This window comes from Euleptes europaea, chromosome 8, assembly GCF_029931775.1.
Source record: "Euleptes europaea isolate rEulEur1 chromosome 8, rEulEur1.hap1, whole genome shotgun sequence".
Lineage (NCBI taxonomy): Eukaryota > Metazoa > Chordata > Lepidosauria > Squamata > Sphaerodactylidae > Euleptes > Euleptes europaea.
This window is the reverse complement of record NC_079319.1, coordinates 20,609,239-20,629,243: the sequence shown is the minus strand read 5'-3', so window position 1 is coordinate 20,629,243 and position 20,005 is coordinate 20,609,239. Positions and strand designations below refer to the sequence as shown.

Here is a 20,005-nt window from a genome sequence, read left to right as displayed (position 1 = left end):
GAGCCCTGCCAGTACAACATGTTGCCTTGGCCTGCTCAGCGTTGGACTGCTTGAACTTGCTCGCAGGATGATGTGATCCATAAGCTTCCCAAGATCGTATCACGGCCTCTTCTCTTGCCTGGTGCAAGGACCTGTTCGAAAGGGAGTGACGCTTGCTCAGAGTTCCAGACAGGAAGCCGCTGCCTGGTCACAAGAAGTGACCCCTTATTTCTGCAACACTCTCCAGTTATCACAAAGACACTCTCGCTTCCTCTGCTTTGCTACAGAAGCTTGGTGGAGTGGTCAAAGTGTCAGCCCAGAAACTGGGAGAGACCAATTCCAATTCCTCTCTGCCATGGATGCTTACTGGGTGAAGAAAAAGAGTTGGTTTGTATATGTCGACTTTCTCTGCCACTTAAGGGAGACTCAAACCGGCTTACCATCACCTTCCCTTCCCCTCCCCACAACAGACACCCTGTGAGGTAGGTGAGGCTGAGAGAGAGTGACTTGTCCAAGGTCACCCAGCCGGCTTCATGTGTAGGAGTGGGGAAACCAACCTGGTTCATCAGATGAGCCTCCGCCGCTCATGTGGAGGAGTGGGGAATCAAACCCAGTACTCCAGATCAGAGTCCACCGCTCCAAACCACCGCTCTTAACCACTACACCACGCTGGCCACGCTGACCTGGGGCCAGTCACTTTCTGTCAGCCTAACCCACCTCAAGGGTTGTTATGAGGATGATACGGAGACAAGGAGAAAGATGTAAGCTGCTTTGCGTTCCCATTGGAGGTAAAAGCGGTGTGTGTTGGGGGGGAGAGAGAGAGATTGAGAAATAAGAAATATAGAATCTGCAGTGAAATTACATTTTCGTATCGTGGAAAATTTACAGGGGGGAAAGCTCCTCTGTTATAACGGCAGCTCTCCAGCTTTCCAGGAGACACCAGGCTGCTTATCGCAGGAACAAAATGAACTTGGCAATGATCTCCATTCCTCTTCTGAGCGCATATCGTCAACAACCTTTAGACTTGCCAATCACTAAGCTGGGCTTTCGAATTCAGCCGCAAACAATGACATGCTCATTTGTGCACTCTCCTCTTTCCTGCGACCCATCGGTTATTTTTAAACGAGCCCCACACCTAACACCGGTGTAAACCTCCCTTCCAAACGGCTGCATGGAAAACTGTACATCTGTACAGTTGCGATGGCAGCCTCTCTTGGGCTGCCAGAGAGACATTTTTTCCACGCATAGAAGTATCAGATGAACATCTGAACTCTACGTCCCTCTCGCAGGATCGACATTTTCACCATCACACAGAATAGCAGCTGCACATAGAACCAGACTGTCCGTCACGGGAGGGGACGTATCTCTTGACTTGCGGCTGAGACGGCATCTCTGTGAGTGCGGAAATGGCATTTGGAGAAAACAAGACCATTTTCACCTCTAGAGCTGAAGCTATTTTAGTTATTTTCTCTCGCACACATAGGACACGGATCCAGAGATCCAGCCAGTTCTCCGAGACAAAAGAGATTACAGATTTTTGTCAAAAAGCAACTACTCATTCTGCATTACAAACTGATTTTGAAATTGGGGGAAGTTTCAAAACTAGTTCGGGATACTGCATGAGGAGAGTCAGCTGTTCAAAAAAAAAAAAGTCCTCTTGGCCTGAATCAGCGCTCTTTGAATCCCAGCCAGAGTTCATAAAATCTAAGCCTCTTGGATCAGGGAAATCTGGAGTCAAGTCCCTGCTAGGTTATGAATGTGCCGTATGACCTTGTAAAAGTCACTCTCTCGCACATCCTGGTCTCAGGAACGCTTACTCTGAAATAAATCCTACTAAAAGCTCCAAAGTGAATGTGAAAAGATTGAAGGTTCAGTCTCTGTAAAAAAAAAAAAAGGGGGGGGGAGGGGAGAAAGTAATGGCCTGCCTCACTGGGCTGTTTTAGAGAATAAATAAGATAGAAACTGTATGAGTTATTCTGCACTATTAATTAATACATAATGAGAGTAATAGCAGCACACTAGAAAACGTTTTTGACCGTCTTCAATAGAATGTTGTACATTGAAAGAAAAAATTGACTTCGTAAAAATATGCAACTTTCCCTGCTTCTAAACACAGCAAGATAAGGCGAATGTTCTTTTATGTATGGTTGTTTCCCTCGCCGTCACCCCTCCGACGACTTCAGGTCTTTGTGTTGATTATGCATGCAGTTTCCGACTGTCAGAGGTCGCCTCGCTCTCCCCCCATGTTTCCCCCGCGTTTTCAGGGACCTGTTTTACCTCAAATTTAAAACACCTTCAGAATTTAAAACACCTCTGAAGGTCGGAAACGGCACGCATAACCAAAACAAAGACCCAAAGTCGTCGGAGGGGTGACGGCGAATGAAACAGCCATGCATAAAAGACCCCAGAGTTTAATCCCATTTAAGTCTGCCAACTCCATCCTCTCCTGCCATTCAGCAAAATCAGTCAACAGTTTGTACAACGTTTGGCAATTATGCGGTACCTTCAGCGTTCAAAGAGTCTCACACATGCATTGTTTCCGCATTCAACAGCCCCGTAAGGCAGGCCAATATTGTTTTCCCCGTTCTGCACCAAAGGAGGTTGAAACCCAGCACCTTGCCGAAGGCCTCCTACTGAATTTGTGCGCTTGGGTGAGATACAAACTGGGATAATAGCTCAGAGAGCAATCTCGAGAGCCAGACTGCTCAGAAGTTAAGTTCCGTTTTATTTAATGGGGCTTCCTCTCAGGAAAGCGTCCTCAGGACTGCAGCCCCGGTCTCTCAACTGCTATGCTGTGCCGCTTTTTTGCGGGAACTTAGGAACAGGTCTCCCTTTTGGTTGATCCACAGCAAGGAAATCAGGAACAGAAGAATGCTCTTCTCCCTCGAACTTCCAAGCAGCTGCCGCTTCTCGAAACCGACTTGAAAGACCTACCCACGGCTGGCCTGCGCCTTCCTGCCTACCTTTGCAGCTATGTCATAACTGCTCCATCACTTCAGAAATTACGACCCTATCAATCATGAAGAGCAGTTGGCGTCTTGAGCGTCTTGTACAAGAGGCATCTTGTAGCCGTTCTCGTCGCCCGCCCTGTCGGCTTTGGCAATTCTATGCCAAGACCCAACCTCTGGCCAAGATTCCTTAGCAAAACCCAGTTATCAAAGCAGAGAGACACACGGCTTTCCCAGCAGACGTAAGAAGGAGTTACCTGACTGTGAAGGCGCTGCGTCGGTGACGATGGGGACCGAGAGGAAGTTCCCATGTCTCCCTTTGGGAACCAGAGATAGCATTTCCCTTTTTCCGAGGGGGCAGAAAAAGCCAAAGCTCTCCAAGGCTACGAATGTGGCAGTCCAAGAGAAATGAGAGGGCAGGGAAGAAGCGGGAGTCTGGCGCCGCAAATCATCAGCGCAGCAACGTCTGTTCTTACTTCCCTCCTCTTGGCTTGACAGCAGCAAAATAATAATCCAAAAAGATTCATTCTGTCAACTTTCAGCTTTCATGACTTGGCAACCCTGCAGCCTTCCGAGGGCACACGATGTGACGCTCCGCCCTTTCTCGCACAGGACTCCTGCCAGACGTCAGCTCCAACTTGGCAGGCATTTGGGGCAGGATGCATTCGAGTTAACCCCTTCCAAAGCCTCAAGTGCCAGGAAACTAAGGAACGTGCTGCCGTCCCTCCACAACAAGCGAAAAGCATGCTCAGTTTATACTGATGCCAAGATGTGTGTGTGTGTAAAGTGCCGTCAAGTCATAGCACGGCTATAAGGAAAGTGGCCCAATGCCTAGGAGGAGGCACTACAAAAAGAAAGTCCTGACTTGGCTCTCAACTTTGAGTACTTCGAATTCGTGTGCATGAGCACAGAGATCCTGTGAGGTAGGCTGGTGGGGACATTCCCATCTCAAAGCACATGAAGCTGCCTTATCACTGAATCAGACCCTTGGTCCATCAAAGTCAGTATTATCTACTCAGGCTCTCCGGGGTCTCCGGCAGAGGCCTTTCACATCACCTACTTGCCTGGTCCTTTTAACTGGAGATGCCGGGGATTGAACCTGGGACCTTCCGCATGCCAAGCAGAGGCTCTACCACTGAGCCCGGCCCCTCCCCATCTCGAAAAGTGAGTCTGAGGGAGGCCTGTCCTAAGGTTGTCCTAGTGAGGTTTGTGGCTGAGGTGACCCTGGAGAAAATGGCTGCTTTGGAAGGTGGAGTCTATGGCATTATACCCCACTGAAGTCCCTCCCCTCCTCAAACCCCACCCTCCTTAGGCCCCACCCCCAAAATATCCAGCTATTTCCCAACCCAGAGCTGGAAACCCCACCAAACAGGGACTTAAACCCAGGTGTCCATGGTTCCAGTCTGCCTAGCTGTGAGGTGACCCTACACTGAAATTAGGGTTGCCAACCTCCAGATGGGGCCTGAATCACCTGAAATTACAACTGATTTCCAGACAACAGTGATCAGTTCCCCTGAAGAAAATGGCTACTCTGGGGTGGACTTTATGGCATCATGAGGAGCCCCGCGGCGCAGAGTGGGAAGCTGCAGTACTGCAGTCCAAGCTCTGCCCACGACCTGAGTTTGATCCCAACAGAAGTCGGTTTCAGGTAGCCGGCTCAAGGTTGACTCAACCTTCCATCCTTCCGAGGTCGGTAAAATGAGTACCCAGCTTGCTGGTGAAGGCTATGGCAAACCACCCTGTAAACATAGTCTGCCTAATAAATGTCATGATGTGACATCACCCCATGGGTCAATAATGACCCAGCACTTGCACAGGGGACTACCTTTACCTTTTACCCTATGGCACGAGGTACCTGCTGAAGTACCTCCCCTCCCCAAACCCTACTCTTCCCAGGGTCCATCCCCAAATCTCCAGGAATTTCCCAACCTGGAGTTGGCAGCTCTAAAATGCACACCTTGGCTCAGGAAAAGGAGCTACGTATCTGATATAGTGGAAAGCTTATGTTGTAATACATCTGTTAATCTTCCAGATGCTACAAAACTGCTTTTGGGTTTTGCTGTAACAGTTTAGAACAGTTACCCCTCTGGAAAAATACTGTTGGATTTTGCTCAACTTTGTAAGCTTTCAATACCACAGAAACATGCTTTCAGGTAACATTTAAAAAAAGGTATGTCTTTTAAGATGGATGTTGTTAACAAAGCTTTGCATAGAGTCCTGCACGTGCATTCCACTAAAAAGGAATAAACTGAAAGGAGATGGGCAGGACGGGTAAGGCACTGACGGATGCTGTTCTTTTACAACTCGCTTTGTTGTCTGATATACAAAGCCAATGAAGATAGAAGCAAAGGTCAGTTGGCTCAGCTTCCCAAACAGGTGCACAGAACACTGGCAGAAGGACAACTGCTTAGTCAAAGAGCCAGCGGGGTAGAATGTAAGAACATAAGAAAGGCCATGCTGGAGCAGACCAAGGTCCATCAAGTTCAGCAGTCTGTTCACACGGTGGCCAACCAGATCCTCTAGGAAGCCCACAAACAAGACAACTGCACCAGCACTGTCCTGCCTGTAGTAGTAGTAGAAGAAGAAGAGTTAGTTTTTATATGCCAACTTTCTCTACCACTTAAGGAAGAATCAAACTGGCTTACAATCACCTTCCCTTCTCCACAACAGAAACCCTGTGAGGTAGGTGGGGCTGAGAGTGTGACTAGCCCAAGGTCACCCAGCTGGCTTCAAGTGTAGTTGTGGGGAAACAAATCCAGTTCACCAGATTAGCCTCCACTGCTCATGTGGAGGAGTGGGGAGCCAAACCCGGTTCTCCAGATCAGAGTCCACCGCTCCAAACCACCACTCTTAACCACTACACCACGCTGGCTGTGTTCCAAAGCACCTAATATAATAGGCATGCTCCTCTGATCCTGGAGAGAATAGGTATGCATCATGACTAGTATCCATTTTTATCAGTAACCATGAATAGCCCTCTCCTCCATGAACATGTCCACTCCCCTCTTAAAGCCTTCCAAGTTGGCAGCCATCACCACATCCTGGGGCAGGGAGTTCCACAACTGAACTATGCGTTTTGTAAAGAAATTCTTCATTTTATCTGTTTTGAATCTCTCACCCTCCAGCCTCAGCAGATGACCTCGCGTTCTAGCATTATGAGAAGGAGAAAAGCTTCTCCCTGTGGTTAAGCCTATTGGACAAGAATCTGAAAGACCCAAGCTCAAATCCTCACTCTACCATGAAGCTTTCTGGGTCACCTTTGGCCAGTCATGTTGCATTTATGCAGGGCTGTTTTCCCGCGGTTACCCTCACCAACTGCTTCTGGGCTTCCTTTTGATTTTGAATACCTTTCCTGACCGTCAGAGGTCTCCTCGCTCTCCCCGCACATTTCCATATGTTTTGCCCGTGTTTTCGGGATGCTGTTTTAGCCAGAATCCGGAAAATGTGGGCAAAACATATGGAAACATGCAGGGAACACAAGGCGACCTTGACGGTTGGGAAAAGGCATGCATAATCAAAAGGAATCCCCAAAGCACTCGGCGGGGGTGACCGCAGGGAAACAGCCCTTCATAAATGGCCACACTCTCTAAGCCTAGAGTGAAGTGAGCTGGGAGTCATGAAAGCCTATACCCTGCCAGAAAATTTGTTCGTTTTTAAGGTGCTACTTCTGAGATCTGACAAGATCAGGCTAGGATGGGACTATCCAGGTCAGGGCGATGTTAACTATGGAGGGGCCTTATCTAGGTCAAAATTGCCTACTCTACTTGGCAGCAGCTCTCCAAGATCTCCAGCGGAGAAATGCCTCTAACGCCCAATCATTTAACTTGGAAATGAACCCAGCATTGCCTGTATGCAAAGCACGTCCTTCACCACTGAAACACAAACCTCCCTCTAGGGCTGCCAGAGAACTGCTTGCCTGAAGCCACTACCTCAGTACCTGTCAAAGGTAAGACTGTGAACCACAGTCTTCCTTGTTCCTAGCTCAGCATCTGAGCCACTACACTCTTATGAACCATATTTTCATCCTACCCATTCTCCAAAGAGCTCAGATTAGCATCCACGGTTCTCCCCTCCATTATCTCTTCCTCCAAACAATGCTGTAAGGTAGGTAGACAGAATGATTAATCCCAGCCTACCTTACAGAGGAAGGCAGGGAGCTGTTCCTGTTGGCAGAAGAGGATAGAACTTGCAATAATGGGTTTCAATTGTGGACGGAAAGGTACCGGCTGGATATTAGGGGGGGAATTACAGTAAGAGTTTTTTGACAGTGGAATTAGCTACCTAGAGAGGTGGTGAGGTCCCCTCAATGGCAGTCTTTAAGCAGAGGCTGGACAAGCGCTTGTCAGAGATGTTCTAGGCTGATCCTGCATTAAGCAGGGGGTTGGACTAGATGGCCTGGATGGCCCCTTCCCAACTCTATGAGTCTATGACTGGCCTAATGTCACCCAGTGATTTCCTGGAATTTGAGTGGGGATTTGAACCTGGTCTTTGGGCTTCAGATTCCAATGGCTAGCCCAATTTCATCAGGTCTCAGAAGCGAAACAGGGCTGTCCTTGCTTAGGACTTGGATGGGAGACCACCAAGGAAGTCCAGGGTCACTATGCAGGAACAAGCAATGGCCAACCACCTCTGAATGCCTCTTGCCTTGAAAACCCCACAAGGGGTTGCCCTAAGTTGGTTGCGACATGACAGTGCTTGACACTTTACACACACTTCTTGCTTCTGGTCTGATATGCTAACTACTATGCCACATACATTGGCACTCCTAGCTGACTTTCTACTAGAGTGACAAACTAAAAAGGTCCTGGTGCACATAGTCAGGACACCAGATTTAGATCTCTGACATCAAACTCCCTTTTTACTGCTCAATAAATCCCCCTCCATGTCAAAAATTTCTGAGTTTGGATGATGTCTATTTCCCCTGGTGCCCTATTGCCTTACAAGCAGGTACTATGGGAGCCAGCGTGCTGTAGTAGTTAACAGTTTGGAGCGGTGGACTCTGATCTGGAGAACCGGGTTTGATCCCCCACTCCTCCACATGAGCAGCGGATTGGCGAACCGGGTTGGTTTCCCCACTCCTACACATGAAGCCAGCTGGGTGACCTCGGGCTAGTCACAGTTCTCTTAGAGTTCTCTCAGCCCCACCTACCTCACAGGACGTCTGTTGTGGGGAGGGGAGGGGAAGGTGATTGTAAGCCGGTTTGATTCTTCCTTAAGTGGTGGAGAAAGTCGGCATATACAAACCAACTCTTCTTCTTCTTAAATCCTACCCTTCAGGAAAGCCTCTTCTTTTTTCAATTGGAGCAGCTGCATAGATGAACTGTTAAAAAAGGGGGCTACTTGACCCCTTTTAAAGAGTGTGCTGCTCTCATGATTGACAAGGTAAACAGGGTGCGTACAGGATGGTGCTGCTCCAAAGCAGCAGTGGAACTTATGAGGAAACCAGGCATGTCTGAAACAACCGAGCCAGCTGAAGCTGCTGGGAGAATGTTTTCCTGTCTGTCATCTGAATCCTGCAGCTGAAATCCAAACCAAAGGGGGGGGGCAAGGAGACAGTTCCAATGTCAGATGATGGATGGCGTGCGCCAAAACATTTGCTTTATTGACCACCAAAGTCCGGCTTGAAGCTTTCTAATCGAGAACGTTAATGAGTTCAGCGCACGTTTGCCAGAATAAATATAACTTTGAAAAGCTGCATTTTTCAGCCCACCCCTACTTTTCAGGAAAGAAACGCCATTTTTCGCAACATCTTGTTGCAATCTGCACAGTCCTGCGAGGAGGCTGAGTGGAGTTTAACCCCCCCAAAACAGTTATGCTTGCTGCCTTATAAATGTTATCTTGCCTTTACCAAGACAGCCACCTGCAAATGAGCTGTGCCAGAGTACTTGAGCAAATCCTACCATCCAGGCTTAGGCAGCATGTTTGCATGGAAATAAGTGCATGCAGCTCCCTCCTAAGTAAACCAGGGTGGCATAGCAGTCAGAGTGTTGGACTAGCCATGGAAGCTCACAGGGTGACCTTGGGGCCGGTAACACTCTCTCAGCCTAACCTACCTCACAGGGTTGTTGTGAGGATAAAATGGAAGAAAGCAGAATTATTTAAGGCACTTTGGGTCCCCATTTGGGAGAAAGGTGGGGTATAAATGAAATAAATAATAAGCATGGATAGGACTGCAACTTCATTCAGTGCATCTGGGGGGGAAAAACCCTTGCTGTCCAGTGTAATGAGTTCATGGACTGGACTTCATTGGAGTACCTCAGTATTATCTTGTTTGCAAGTTGGTAAACTGGCTATCACCTATGAGGGCACCTGGAGGGGAATGCTAGTTCTTGGGATGCATGTAGCATAACCCGTGGTTACCATAATGTCTAGTTCGGCCCTTAGCTGTGTTTTATGGTTTTATTGTTCAAGACCTCGGACTAAGAACAGGGGGAAAGAAAGAAAAAGTATATACCTAAGAGCAATCCCTATAGACTTGTGTGTGAATCTGACCTCCAGGCACTGAAATATGAAACCGCCTCAGGCCAAGCCGGACCACGGGTCCTTCTAGCTCACCACTCCCTCTTTTGACAGGCAGAGACTCTCCAGGCAGAGAAAATCACTCTCCAACACCTGTTTCCTGAGATCCCTTAAATGGAGATGCCGGGGACTGTTCTACCATTGAGACTCAGCCGCGGTCCTGCTACGCCCCGCCTCAAAATTAGTTTTCCCTAACCCTAAAGAAATGCAAAATGATGCTAGGGTAGCCAATGGGTCGGAATTAAACCAGTTTGGTCTGAGCCCCTCTGTTTTAAAAGAAGTTCTGTACATACAAACCAGAACTTGAAGTTGAACGTTACTGCTTGCTAACCAAGGTAGATTAAACAAAGGGAAAGACGGCAGAAGGGCCGTTCAGAAGGCGGCAACCCTAAATGTACCTCTGAGCAAGACTAAGGCCATTTCCACATGGGTTATTTGCCCCAGGTCCAAAGTTGGGAAGTGGGTTATTTTTCCCCCACAGCACTGTGGTGCATTTGTGCATCTCCCAGGGTCTCTCCAGCTTTTCTTTTATCTTTCACAAATTGGCTTTGCTGCAAAGTTTTGGGAAAGATTGCCGTAAAAGCCTGGATGGCTGTTACGTGGGTGGGAATATTTGGACTTTAACCATCTGTGTGTCATGGCCTCTGAATTTCCAGCTTTCTTTTTTTTTTAAAGTAAGTCTCTAGCTGCTTTCATTGTGGAGATACAAGGGGGAAGGTATACGTCCACATAGAAACGGGAAAGAGATTTACTTTTGTGAACAAAAAAGAAAGCTGGGAATTCACAAGACCTGACATTCAGATTGTTATAGTGTTACATTGACATAACCATAGTCAATTGCCGATCTAAATAAATAAATAGCCCCAGTGCTCCAAGGGATAGCTGCCGCTGGGGGACCGAAGCAGGGAAACTGCAGGAAAACATTTAATATGGAAGCCCAGTTGCTCCTTTTCCTTGTCCGTCCTATTATTGTGAATCATTGTTCATAAAAGCACAAGGAAAAGGGAGCATTTGGGCCATTTCACAATCAGCCTCAGGGACTTGGGAATGTGGGGGGGGGGGAAGAAAGAGACTTTTAGGAGAAAATGCATTTGAAATACTACAGGAAAAGGGCAGCGACTGGCATACTGTGATACATGATGCAACACGACCTAAGGCTGTTTGCTGACAAAAGGGTTCCACGAACAGATTGCTATCTGTCTCTACTGTGCCAGTATTCTGCACTGATTTCTCCACTTGCCTGCATGCCAGGGTCTCCCGAAATTACTGCAGCAGCTGTCAAGCAATTTGAGGGCCAAACCCTCAGAGATGCTGAAATACTTGCTATGGGAGGTCAAAGGACCATCTAGGACACTGCGGTCTAAAACTGGAGCTCTGTGAAATACTGGGGACTAAGCCAGAATCTGCAATGGGAAGGGAACTCCTTCTCCTCATCTGCCAATGGCGCTGCCTTTCCACTGGTGTTAAGCTGGTGCGAGGGCATCTTAGAATCCAACCAAGTACTTAAGCTATCATAAGCAGCCACAGGAGATCCCAGTATGGGATACGGGGGAAGGTGTTGGATTGCTGCTTTTCCCACGTGCCGCAGGGGAACCGAGCTTTGTTTCATGCTCTTGGAAGAGATGTTCTGCGTGTGCAAATGCCTTACCATTGGGTTGGTACCCAACCAGCGATTTAGCAGATGAAAAAGACTAGAGGGTTCCCCTTTGACCACTGGGGGGGATGTTATGCTGGGGGTCATGGGACTGTCATGGATAAAAGTCATGCGGGATGGGGTGTGGGGCTTATGATAAGGAGGGTCTCAGGTAGAGGTTTTTCACATCATCTACTTGCCCAGTCCCTTTAACTGGAGATGCTGGGGACTGAACCTTGGCTTCTGCATGCCAAGCAGATATTCTACCACTGAGTCACAGCCCCACTGAGCTAAAAATAACTAAACTGAGGCTGTCATACTTTGGTCACATTATGAGAAGGCAAGAGTCACTGGAAAAGACAATCTTGCTCGGAAATGTCGAACACAGCATAAGAGGAAGACCCAACAAGAGAAGGATTGAGTCTATAAAGGCAGCCACAGCCCTCAGTTTGTAAGACCTGAGCAAGGCTGCTAAGGATAGGACATTTTGGAGGACATTGATTCATAGGGTCATCATGAGTCAGAAGCGACTTGACGGCACTTAACACACACACGTAAGACAACAAATTCATGGAGGATAGATCTATCGACAGCTCTTAGTTGTGACAGTGAAATGGTACCCTCCTATTATGGATTTAGTGTATCTGAGTACCTGATGACTGGGGAGACCCAGTTTAGTTTCCCTCTTGCCAGAAATCTCACCTGGTGAACCAGTCACTCTCAACCTAACCTACCCTACCACACAGGGTTGTTGTGAGAATAAAATGGAGGAAGGGAAAGCCATGGATGCTGTGCTGGAGGAAGGAGACAATATAAATGAGCATTGACTGCTGCCTTTATGCTTTGCTTATCAGCTTTGAAGAAGCTTCCAGATTGCTACTGATGGAAACAGGACAATGGCTAAATGGACTTCTAATGATCCTTCTTGCATACAATTGCAATGCATGCTGCACCATGCAAACTCTTACAGGGACAATTTAGAAGTGATAAGAAAATATATAATGGGAGTAAATTACTGGGAGAAATTGTATCCAGAAAAAATAGGTACAAGTGTATGTAGGACAAACTAATGGAGTATGCAACCACGGCCAAAATGACCTATACCATGAATACAACTAATGATATGACACATGAACAATTTAATGAAAAATGGAAATTACTTTATCTATATGTTGAGGTTTAGGGCCAACTGGAACAATGCTAAAAATAAAATGCGACATAACCATAAGATGTTTGTTTAGTGCGGAGCAGAAAATCGTTTGGTTAGTTATAAAATGTGGTGGACGTTTATTTTTCGAATGTATCCATATTTCTGTCCGGATAACAGTTGAAAAAAGAGCAACAACGCAGTCCGCTCGACAAACTTTTAAGGTGTTTTGTTTACGTTATCTTTTTCTTTCAACATAAGACGGGCAGCCTTCTATTTTTACCCATCCCTTTTTTTCCTTCTGTACCCATACTATAAAATAAAGTAGGGCCACTGCACCTTTCCTCAATCTTTGACGTAAGATATGACAAAGAATGAGCTGTAATTGAGGCAACCCGTAATTAGGATGCAGATTACATTTGGCTCTAGGAATACAGGTACAGCAGCTGCCAGGAAAAATGTTATTCATACTAAGCTCTACATTAACAATTGCAGCGGATCTCCCCGCACATCACTGTATTCGAGAAACCCACACAGACACACACAAAATGCTGAAGCTGTACAAACATCGATTGATTTTCCTGCAGCTGTACTTGGTTCACAGTGAGCAACTGCAAACTGCTGATTATGCAGCAGGCGCATCGCAGCGCTTTGCTTGGAAGCCGGCTTCTCTCATTCTCACAGTGGCGTCATTCTCTCTCTAAATCCAAATTCAATATCAAGGTACAAATCAAAGGCGTTTTTTCGCGTGAACAGTTACCTGTTCACACATGACGGATTCTTCTTGTTCCCCACACTTACCAACTGCATAAAGTATACCGCGGCGTTGTAATCAAGATGGGTGGGACCATGATGTGCTTCAGATACAGCACAATCACTCCCAAAGGCAGCACTGAGAGTTTTAGCTTGGAAAGAAGGCGGCTGAGGGGAGACTTGACAGAGGTCTATAAAATTATGCATGGTTTGGAGACAGTGGACAGGGAGAAGTTTTTCTCCCTCTTCCATAATGCTAGAACGTGGGGTCATCTGCTGAAGCTGGAGGGTGAGAGATTCAAAACAGATAAAAGGAAGTATTTTTTCACACAACGCATAGTTAAATTGTGGAACTCCCTGCTCCAGGATGTGGTGATGGCTGCCAACTTGGAAGGCTTTAAGAGGGGAGTGGACATGTTCATGGAGGAGAGGGCTATTCATGGCTACTAGTTAAAATGGATACTAGTCATGATGCATACCTATTATCTCCAGGATCAGGGGAGCATGCCTATTATCTTGGGTGCTGTGGAACACAGGCAGGATGGTGCTGCTACAGTCATCTCATTTGTGGCTTCCTAGAGACACCTGGTTGGCCACTGAGTGAACAGACTGCTGGGCTAGATGGGCTTTGGTCTGATCCAGCAGGGCTTTTCTTATGTTCTTAGTTGTTGACTGCCCAGACGGGATGGGGGGGAGATCCAGCCTGCTCTAAGGGCTTTAAGAGCTCCATAATGATGCAGCAATTAAGTGAGGTTTTTCGTCACGTGGAGGCAAAAAGTATTGCCCGTTAACTGCTGTGGATCAAATGGCTGCAAACGGCCCATCCCACAGGGGCTAATGCAGAAGCAGACAACCTCACTGGCACCACAAGCGGGTGAAGTTTAAAAAGGAATTGTTCCTTTGAGCATAGCCCATAACATTAAAATGGAATTCTTACCCATTAAAAATGCATTCAGAAAACGGCTGTGGAATGATGTATATCAGTGTGTAAGTACTGTGACAGATGCCCAAAGTGATTTGCCTTTTGTAGTGCCCCAAGATGTATAGGAGAGCCAGCGTGGTGTAGTGGTTAAGAGGAGGAGGAGGAGGAGGAGAAGGAGAACGAGAAGAGTTGGTTTTTATAAGCTGATTTTCTCTACCTTTTAAGGATAATTAAACTGGCTTACAATCTCCTTCCCTTCCTCTCCCCACAACACACACCTTGTGAGTTAGGTGGGGCTGAGAGAGTTCAGAGAGAACTGTGACTAGCCCAAAGTCACCCAGCTGACTCCATGTGTAGGGGTGGGGAAACCAACCCAGTTCACCAGATTAGAGTCTGCCGCTCATGTGGAGTTGTGGGGAATCAAACCTGGTTCTCCAGATTAGAGTCCACTGCTCTTAACCACTTAACACCACGTGGTGGACTGTAAGCTGGAGAACTGGGTTCAATTCCCTACTCCTCCACATGAAGTCTGCTGGGTGACCTTGGGCCAGCCACAGTTCACTCAGAACTCTCTCAGCCCACGCAGACAGGAAACGATAAACTATTATCGAACTTCTCTTGCCTTGAAAACCCTACAGGGTCACCATAAGTCAGCTGTGACCTGACGGCAGTTTCCACCACCAAGATGTACAGAGCTCACTAATAATCCTCTACAAGGATTTCTCTTGTTGCAAAATACCCAAAGTGACTTAATAGTTAAAACAACCATTTTGAATTTTTGCACCTTACTGCATTAACTGTAGAGAACAGTATTCACAAAAGACAGCTGGACAGACTGATGGAAGATCTGCCATTGGCCACTAACCATGATAGCCAAACACCTCTGATTGTCAGATGCTGGGGAGCAATCAGCAGGTGAGGGTTGTTGTCTGGAGGTGCTGCTTGTGGGCTTTCCCATAGCATCTGACTTGTCACTGTTGAAACAGGATGCTGAACTAGATCAACCATTGGTCTGATCCAGCATGGCTACTCTTATGTTCTTAAGTTTACAGTTATCAAAATGTTGACCAGCAGATACACAGGTTTTCCCATGCTTTACGGACAAGGACAATTCCGTAATCATGAATTTGAGATGTAGTTTAGAGATTTATGCAGTTTAGAGGGCCATCATAAGCAGAGTTGCACCATTCTAAGTCCATTGACTTCCATAGGCTTAGAAGAGCGTAACTCTGTTGGGACCGGGCCTGTTTAAGAGCTCCAAAACCAAATAACTGTGATGCATTGGCCATCCCACCGGATCCTGCTAACAATATATCTTTGCAATATGAGGCTTAATGGGGACACAACCCAAACCTACCTTTGAGTCAACTGTTGAGACAGGGCTAGAATCAAAGGAGGCTTTGAGAAAAAGGGGGGGGGGAGCCCTAGGTCGGTCAGAGGCTTCAAGATTCACAGAAACAGCCGGCAAAGTCCAGAATATTAAGGGCCAGTTGTCTCTCTTTCTCTCTCTCACTCTCTCTCTCTCTCACACACACACTCATTACTTATTGACCCTAGCATCAAGTGGTCTCTTGCATGTGTGAACCAAAATGCATCACAAGAGACAGAACTTTCATGTCACCCAATGTCAGTATGAACATTATTGTTTTCAGGTAAGGCAGGTTACACATTCAGAGGAAAGTTATCAAGGATTAAGGTGAACCTGATACATGAGTGAATCAGCCCTACATTCAGCCATGTTGAGAACTTTCTGGGCTTCCCAGTTTTAAGGGTGGGGTCAACAGTAGTACAAAAGAACAAACACCAAGTGTAACTATCAGCCGGAAGAGGAAAGGACGAGTAGGACTCACTTATGGTGGAAGGGTCTTGGCAGATGGATGTGTTCGCATGAAAGCACCTCTAAGAGTTATCAACTGTTCTGTATGGCCCTTTGGTGAGATCTTCTTCTAACACCGTCATCCTAAGTAGTTGCACCATTCTAAGCCCACTGACCAATGGATTTACAAGGGTGTAATTCTACATTTGGAGCCCCGTGGCGCAGAGTGGTAAGCTGCAGTACTTAAATCAAAAGCTCTGCTCATGACCTGAGTTCGATCCCAACAGAAGTTGGTTTCAGGTAGCAGGCTCAAGGTTGAGGATTAAATGGAGTGGAGGAGAACCATGTAAGCCACTTTGGTTCTCTATTGGAGAGAAAGGTGGGATATAAATGAAGTTAATTAATGTATTTAATCATTAGTCAGATTACCGTCTAATTTAATATCTTCCTGCAGAAAAGATGGATGTTCATGTGACTGTTAGGATCTCGTAAATAAACACTGCTCACATCATCCTAATCCCACACAGGAAACACTGTGAATCTGTGGGAAGTGTACGTCGAAAATATGACACATTTGGTGGATCAGTCCTCACCAGTGAGATATAGGGTATAAAGGTCTTTGGACAATTAAAAAACAAACAAAAGAAATGATAAGCCTGTAATCCCTGAAACCAAATAGTGCTCGCATTGTACATACAATGCCTGTACATCTCTGGAAGATCTTCCTTCTAAATGTTTGCTAAACAAACGGCAGAATATGTTGCTTTCAGTCTCGTAAAAGGCAGAGGCCAATTTTTCATGCAGAGTTCAAGGCAAACGCATCACAATCCAAACGGGAACATCTGACTTCATTTAATGACATGCATTTAAAACACTCAGTATTAAATTACTCTGACATCTTTCATTTTCTAAGCAGCTCTAAATGTATCCAAACAGTCAAGACTGGTTAAAAATGCAGAAACATACACATTGCCAACTTGAAGACATGCTTCTTATAGAAAGATAGAGATCACAATCGTTCAGCAAATAGACTGACTGTCCACAATAATATTTTGGCTACTGTTGACATCTTGGGGAAGCTATTCTGTGCATTCGGATGAAGAGGAAACCAACCCTGGCTAAAAGACCACCATTTTCACAGCCACACCCTTCCTTTTGGTACCTGAGCAAAAGCTGTTGCTGCTGATGGTCCTTGCTGAGCCTCCAGAAGAGCTCAGGGGGTTGAACTCTCGGCTCTCCTCCTCCGAGAAGGGCGACTCAGATGCCGGGGACACTTTCTGGTGGTACGGGTGCTGCTGGGAAAGGTGAGGCCGGAGGACCAGGCGGGGAATACGGCTGCGGCAGATCTCCTTGTCCTGCATTTTGTGCTCCTTGCAACAACGACAGCAACAGTGGAAACATCATTCCTTGCTATGCCCCGGTCCAAACACACCAAATGTGGCGTTAAGAGTGAACGCCACCAAAAAAAATGCTTCCACATGGGCGGGGCATCACGCAGCGAGCATCACAGCTCTACAGCTGGGAACGACAGCTCTACTGAGAACATCATCATTTGGTGCTATGGAGTGGAATTCCTCCACGCCAACAGCAGTGGCTCATGGGAGAGTTCGCAGCTGATGTGGGGACACCGCATGCATCCCAGTCTACATGATACCAGTCATGGGGAGGGTCCACGGTGCAATACTACAGCATATTTTTTTGCATGCTGCAGTTCCCAGGTAAAACCCTTGGCTTCTCAAGTTTAAAGCATCAGGCAGTAGGTAGTGGGAAAGACATCTGCCTGAAAACCGGACTGCTGATGCCAGTCAGAGTAGACAATATTGAACCTGTGCATAGAGCAATGTGCTAACTCAATAGGTGTCATGTCTGTTCATGTGCATGCAGCGTCGCCCACATAAAGACAGTACCAAGTGGCTATATCCCACCCCTTTCACTTTTGAAAAATGGGCCCACTTAGGGCTCACTTCACACCCAAAAAATGTAATGTGAGAAACATATGTTGGCAAGCACATATCACAGAAGTATCACTGTTACCCAGTTCTGATTAGCTGCAGCTCCATGTTAAGAAAGTGTACTCTGAAGTCCACAATGTGGGAAACAGCCCATTTACTGATCCAGATGATTCGTGCTGCTAATCTCCAGGTGGGACCCGGAGATCTCCCAGAATTAGAACTGATCTCCAGATGACAGTGATCTCCCCCCCCCCCCGAAAAAATTGCTGCTTTGGAGAGTGGACTCTATGGCATTATATCTGGCTGAGGACCCTCCCTTCCCCAAACCCTGCCCCCTCAGGCTCCAGCCCCAAAAACTCCAGGAATTTCCCAACCTGGATCTGGCAACCTTGCAAGATGATCCATGAATGCGTAGCCCAACTGCATTTTTAATCTTTGCGAAATGCTCTCACAAGCCACGCAACAAACCCACAGCCAAACCCACCCTTCGCTGGATTAAATGTCATCTCACTGCGGCATGTTTTCTTAAAAAATAATCTCATGCAGCGATGTGCACCCCTGTGGGGAAAGGGGAAGGGCGCAGCCTCGAAAAATAAAAGCCAAAGATTCATCCCGACAGGTCGATGCCCGGACCCTCTTCCACAGAGGGGAAGTACAGCGCCTTTAGTGAGTTCAAAACAGATCGGTGGAAAAGTCCCCGAGGGCAATCGCCACAGTTAGCCTCCCCATCTGCATCACCACCACAACCCTTCCCCAACCCCCCAGAGACCTGGGCACATTTACAGCGGTGGGGGAGGAATACCCAGTGGAAGCGGGGAGCCCATCAAACCTTCCCGGATTGGGAAGGCGTCGTTTTGAGCTTGCTCTCCTCTCCCCCCCCACTCCAGAGGAGCATCTGCAGCAGAGACAGAACCAATGATGTCAGACTCTATCAAGGATGGAGGAGGGATGCTCTTCTGCCGCTGCCCGCGCAGTGGTGAGAGGGGAGGGCCTGGAGGAGGCGACCGAGGGACCCTTGCTTGGGGTAACAGGTCCCCACCCCCACCCCACCCCAGGCAGACTCTCTCCCTCTGGGGCCCCACCTGTCCCTGCGGGCACAGAAGCACACCAGATCCGCCCCAGTTCTCTTTAGTGGTCCACACACCGATTCTGGCAAGAGAAGATGCACACACACCCTGACACCCACACACTTGCCTTGGGTTCGCCGCTCTCTAGGTGCACATTTCCCCCATCCCAATTGTCAAAACTCTGCGCGGGGGCTTATTTGTTGAGTTCTGAGAATTCGGATGGGGGGAAATGTGCATCTAGAGAGCGGCACACCCTCCCATGCACAAATGGCCATCATCGCGTAGTGTATTCACAGTGGGTAGCCGTGTTAGTCTGTCTGCAGTAGCAGAAAAGGGCAAGAGTCCAGTAGCACCTTAAAGTCTAACAAAAAATATTTTCTGGCAGGGTGTGAGCTTTCGTGAGCCGCAGCTCACTTCTTCAGATACAGCTAGAATGGGAATCCATCTGGAATCCATCTGGATTCCCATTCTAGCTGTATCTGAAGAAGTGAACTGCGGCTCACGAAAGCTCACACCCTGCCAGAAAATATTTTTTGTTAGTCTTTAAGGTGCTACTGGACCCTTGCCCTTCTCTACTATCGCGCAGTGCGTGGGTGTCAGGGCGTGCGCGCATCTTCTCTTGCCAGGACCGGTGCGTGGACCACGAAAGAGAACCGGGGCGGATCTGGCGCCGTGCAGAAATGGCCATCGGGGTCAGACTCCACCGAGGCTAGTCCCCAGGGGCAGGAGGGGGGATAGGCCCCTTAGGGAGCCATACGGGGGTCATGTCCCCCCCCCAAAAGCCCCCCTTTCTGGGCTCCAACCCCGGTCTGTCTCCCTCTCCCTCTCCTGCACACTCACGCGCCACCCAGCCTGCGCCCCCCGGAGCCTCATCCCCGCGGAGGAGCCCCCCACCCACTCCCCAGAGCCCCCTCTCACCTTGGCGCTCGCCTTGAGGGGCCCCATGGCTCGGAGGGCGGCGATCGGGGCCGGGAAAGAGCTCGCTTCTCCTGCCTCCCTGCTCGCCTCGCCTGCGCTGGCTGGCTGGCTGGTTGGCTGCGCTCTCCCCAGCCCCAGCCCCAGCCCTGCCCTGCCCAGCCCAGCTGCTCCCCCCCGCCCTGACACGTGGAGCCGCGGCGACCGCCTGCTGCTGCTGCTGCTGCTGCCGCCGCCGCGCTGACGCTCCTTCCCCTCGGCGGGGCGCTGTTTGGCAGCTGGCGGCAGGCGCTCGCCGGTCCTGCCCTCCCCTTGCGCAAAGCCCCCGGGGGTGGCCGGGGAGAGGAGAGGCTC

At 48.1% G+C, this 20,005-nt stretch overlaps 1 protein-coding gene across 1 annotated transcript in view; it reads right to left on the bottom strand.

The window, feature by feature from the left end:
- Positions 1–19,682, bottom strand: part of SYBU (syntabulin) — a 47,559-nt gene extending 27,877 nt beyond the window's left edge. The window contains exons 1-2 of the mRNA XM_056854694.1: positions 19,655–19,682; positions 16,880–17,087 (exon numbers count right to left, since the gene is read on the bottom strand). Of these exons, the coding sequence (XP_056710672.1) occupies positions 16,880–17,087; positions 19,655–19,681 (235 nt within the window). The 5' untranslated portion in view covers position 19,682. The remainder of the gene's footprint in view (positions 1–16,879; positions 17,088–19,654) is intronic.
- Between the last annotated feature and the right edge of the window lie 323 nt (positions 19,683–20,005).